This window comes from Girardinichthys multiradiatus, chromosome 4 (genome assembly GCF_021462225.1).
Source record: "Girardinichthys multiradiatus isolate DD_20200921_A chromosome 4, DD_fGirMul_XY1, whole genome shotgun sequence".
Classification (NCBI taxonomy): Eukaryota; Metazoa; Chordata; class Actinopteri; order Cyprinodontiformes; family Goodeidae; genus Girardinichthys; species Girardinichthys multiradiatus.
In genome coordinates, this window is record NC_061797.1 from 42,682,056 (window position 1) to 42,686,611 (window position 4,556).

General features: G+C 41.4%; 1 protein-coding gene across 6 annotated transcripts in view; it reads left to right on the forward strand.

Annotated features, from left to right (window-relative positions):
• LOC124867034 (C-myc promoter-binding protein-like) overlaps window positions 1-2,306 on the forward strand; it is a 93,004-nt gene extending 90,698 nt beyond the window's left edge. For all 6 annotated transcript variants that reach the window (XM_047363225.1, XM_047363219.1, XM_047363222.1 and 3 more), the window contains one exon: window positions 398-2,306. In XM_047363225.1, the coding sequence (XP_047219181.1) occupies window positions 398-534 (137 nt within the window). In that variant the 3' untranslated portion in view covers window positions 535-2,306. The remainder of the gene's footprint in view (window positions 1-397) is intronic.
• Window positions 2,307-4,556: the final 2,250 nt, after the last annotated feature.

The following is a 4,556-nucleotide window of genomic DNA, read 5'->3' on the forward strand; positions in this document are numbered from 1 at the left end:
ACGCAGAGGAACATCGAAACGTTGCAGGTTTACCGGCCCTTGAGGACTGGAGTTTGAGACCTGTGCTGTAGAGTAAAAGCAAATTTACAACATAAAGAAAACATTGTACAGTTATGAAAAATAACATACTCAGATTAAAAAGGAAATCTGTAGCAGAGTAGGATCTTAAAAAAAATTTACAAAATAATGCATCCATCCACCTTACAACCTGGTTTTTCCGTTTTTGCAGTTTCCATATTTAAAGTCTGGCCACTGTGCAAACATCTGCCATAAATTAATTCAGTTTATATCATTAACCTGCATTTAAGATTGACGTAAAAGGACTGAGAACTCAGGAGTTTGTAGTGTGGAAATGAACGCTGTTTAAAAAAAAAATATATCATTTGTCTCCTCTCAGATGCCTTCGACCGGGAGTACAAGCTGGCGTATGATCGCCTGCTGCCGCACCTGGTGAAGCTGACCCACAACTGTGACCGTCCTCCGAGCACGGGCGTGATGGAATGCCGCAGGACGTTTGGAGAACCTTACCTGTGAAAGGCTCACCTTCATCTCTCTCCTCATGGCTTTAACTCCAGCTCAGGAACCCTGCAGGAAGACTGAATGTGCACTACGGTAACGCTCGGAGCAGCCGTCGGCGATCGACTGCGCCCTGTTTAATGTAGCCTGAACGTTTTACAGACTTCATCTTGGCGATGAGACAAACTCCCAGTGCTTATGGACATCATCCAGCATCTCACCTCGTCTGTGTTAAAATCCTGTGAAAATGACAGATATACTGTAAATACAAGACTTTTTAACCCATCATTTATGTTTAATCACAAAATCAAATGAAGACTAACTAGCAATATTTTAACTTGAATTGTATTTATACAAAGTTAGCTTTATTTATTGCATCCTGTTGTTGCCGTGTTGTCAAAGAACTCACTGCTCTCACCTCCAAACCCAGGAGAACCTGTTTACGTTGCATCAAACCACCAAAAACAGCCATTTTCTACCGCTTATTCCATAGTGGGTCGCGGGGAAGCTGGTGCCTATCTCCAGCAGTCTGCGGGCGAGAGGCGGGGTAGGACAGGTCGCCAGTCCATCGCAGGGCAACACACAAACAACCACCAAAAACAAAAACATAAAAAGCTGCATTTCTCAAGTCAAACCGCAGGAAACATAAGCAGCTCTTTTAAAAACCATTTCATGCCAAACATAGACTGCAGGCTCTCTGTTTCAGCACAGATAAATGTTTTATTCAGTGACATTTTATGTCCTCTGTTTCTCTGCTTTTAATTCAGTTTTCTTCAGAAAGACTGGCACAAAACTAGAAGTGACCGTGTTAACCGTTGACCTTCTCCACAGAGGCTCCACTCAGTAACTAGAAGTAGACAGCAGAGGTTATGCAAAGGAAAACTGTTGCAGGCAGTTAACTTAATTTTACTTTCAAAAGATGAACAACTTGAATATTTTTCCATAATAATGAGATGAGGTCCCTGATTCTGGATACTTTGAGAAGAAACATGTTTGGTTTGTTGAACATCATTTCCCTAACAGAGCATCATTATCAGACTTCCTACATTTATTGAAGACATTTCTAAAGAGTCCAGAGATTAAATTTGGAACCTGGAAAACCCAGAGACAGACAGACAGGAAGGATGGATGGATAGGAAAGGCTGATGGATCGATGGATGAATGGTTGAATATCGGAATGGATGGACATACAGATGGACCGATATTGGGACAGATAGTGGGATAAAACGATGGAAGAAAGGACAGATATCGGGGTGGACAGACTGATGGATGGACAGACTGGCATAAGGGTAAACAGACAAATAAAATAGCAGGATGGACAGAGAGGTGGATGGGTAACAACGTGGACTAAATTAGTCTGGAATATGTTTTCTTTTTTTTTTTTTACAGGTCCAATTTTGTAGAAGTCTGAAATCTGATTTAAGGCTTTCCAAACTGTGTAGGAACCCTGTTTGTATTTTATACAGATGTTTAAATGAAAATCTGAGCATTTATTGCATACCATGACCTGTCTTGCAGATGTCCAGTTTCCATCTGATTGGTTGTGGCCTTGTTCTTTCAGTCAAATAAGTGAAAACGCCTTCGAGACGTCTGCTTTACCAGGTCGTCTCCACAGGCGGGAATCAGCTGGTAACAAATATACAAATAATATCCTAATACAGGAGTTATTAAACAGCTCAGCAGCTCACAACACAGCTTTAAACTATACAGGTCCTTCTCAAAATATTAGCATATTGTGATAACGTTCATTATTTTCCATAATGTCATGATTAAAATTTTACATTCATATATTTTAGATTCATTGCACACTAACTGAAATATTTCAGGTCTTTTATTGTCTTAATACGGATGATTTTGGCATACAGCTCATGAAAACCCAAAATTCCTATCTCACAAAATTAGCATATTTCTTCCGACCAATAAAAGAAAAGTGTTTTTTATACAAAAAACGTCAACCTTCAAATAATCATGTACAGTTATGCACTCAATACTTGGTCGGGAATCCTTTTGCAGAAATGACTGCTTCAATGCGGTGTGGCATGGAGGCAATCAGCCTGTGGCACTGCTGAGGTCTTATGGAGGCCCAGGATGCTTCGATAGCGGCCTTTAGCTCATCCAGAGTGTTGGGTCTTGAGTCTCTCAACGTTCTCTTCACAATATCCCACAGATTCTCTATGGGGTTCAGGTCAGGAGAGTTGGCAGGCCAATTGAGCACAGTGATACCATGGTCAGTAAACCATTTACCAGTGGTTTTGGCACTGTGAGCAGGTGCCAGGTCGTGCTGAAAAATGAAATCTTCATCTCCATAAAGCTTTTCAGCAGATGGAAGCATGAAGTGCTCCAAAATCTCCTGATAGCTAGCTGCATTGACCCTGCCCTTGATAAAACACAGTGGACCAACACCAGCAGCTGACACGGCACCCCAGACCATCACTGACTGTGGGTACTTGACCCTGGACTTCTGGCATTTTGGCATTTCCTTCTCCCCAGTCTTCCTCCAGACTCTGGCACCTTGATTTCCGAATGACATGCAGAATTTGCTTTCATCCGAAAAAAGTACTTTGGACCGCTGAGCAACAGTCCAGTGCTGCTTCTCTGTAGCCCAGGTCAGGCGCTTCTGCTGCTGTTTCTGGTTCAAAAGTGGCTTGACCTGGGGAATGCGGCACCAAGTAGCCCATTTCCTGCACACGCCTGTGCACGGTGGCTCTGGATGTTTCTACTCCAGACTCAGTCCACTGCTTCCACAGGTCCCCCAAGGTCTGGAATCGGCCCTTCTCCACAATCTTCCTCAGGGTCCGGTCACCTCTTCTCGTTTTGCAGCGTTTTCTGCCACACTTTTTCCTTCCCAGACTTCCCACTGAGGTGCCTTGATACAGCACTCTGGGAACAGCCTATTCGTTCAGAAATTTCTTTCTGTGTCTTACCCTCTTGCTTGAGGGCATCAATAGTGGCCTTCTGGACAGCAGTCAGGTCGGCAGTCTTACCCATGATTGGGGTTTTGAGTGATGAACCAGGCTGGGAGTTTTAAAGGCCTCAGGAATCTTTTTCAGGTGTTTAGAGTTAACTCGTTGATTCAGATGATTAGGTTCATAGCTCGTTTAGAGACCCTTTTAATAATATGCTAATTTTGTGATAGGAATTTTGGGTTTTCATGAGCTGTATGCCAAAATCATCCGTATTAAGACAATAAAAGACCTGAAATATTTCAGTTAGTGTGCAATGAATCTAAAATATATGAATGTTAAATTTTCATCATGACATTATGGAAAATAATGAACTTTATCACAATATGCTAATATTGTGAGAAGGACCTGTAGGTTAAAAAAGAACAAATAGTTGATTTTTAAAAGCTCAACATGCTTTGTGTTTCCAGCTGGTAAAGTTCAGAGGTGAATTTCTCACATTCAGCCCTTCACCAAAGAGTACATTATTGATATTTGCTGCCAAATGATCAGCACGCTGCTGCTAAAAGACAAGTCTACGGAGCCCGGCAAGTGTCGGCGAGTAAAAAAATTTAAATGACGGTGGAAATCCGTGCTCACGCTTTACTAAACTGTTTATCAAGCCATGCAGACAGATTGCAGGAACTGAGCACAGTGTTCAGTTTTGCAACCTGTGCGCGCAGATTACCCAGTGATGTCAGAGTTTAGACGTGTAACAAAAATAAAGTCACATTATAAGCTGTGAAGTGTGCCGATTTAAACATGGTAATGCTTTAAAAGATTAAATATGACAACAGATCCACTGAATTTACGTCGCAGGTATGGGCCGTGCATCCAAACTCTCAGATCTCACCGAGTAATCTGCACGGATTGCAAAAACGGAGAGTACAATTTAGTAAAGCGTGAGCACAGATTTCCACAGATCTAAAATTAAATATCCAGATTTTATTTATTTAGCTGCTTTCATTCTGTAGCTAGAATTTTAAAAAGTCTTAAAAATCTTTTTAACAATTATAATTTTCATTTGTAAAAGCTAATTTTTAGAGGAATGAAGTAGAACTTTCACGTTGTATATTTGCTGGCCAACAGGTTTCTCTC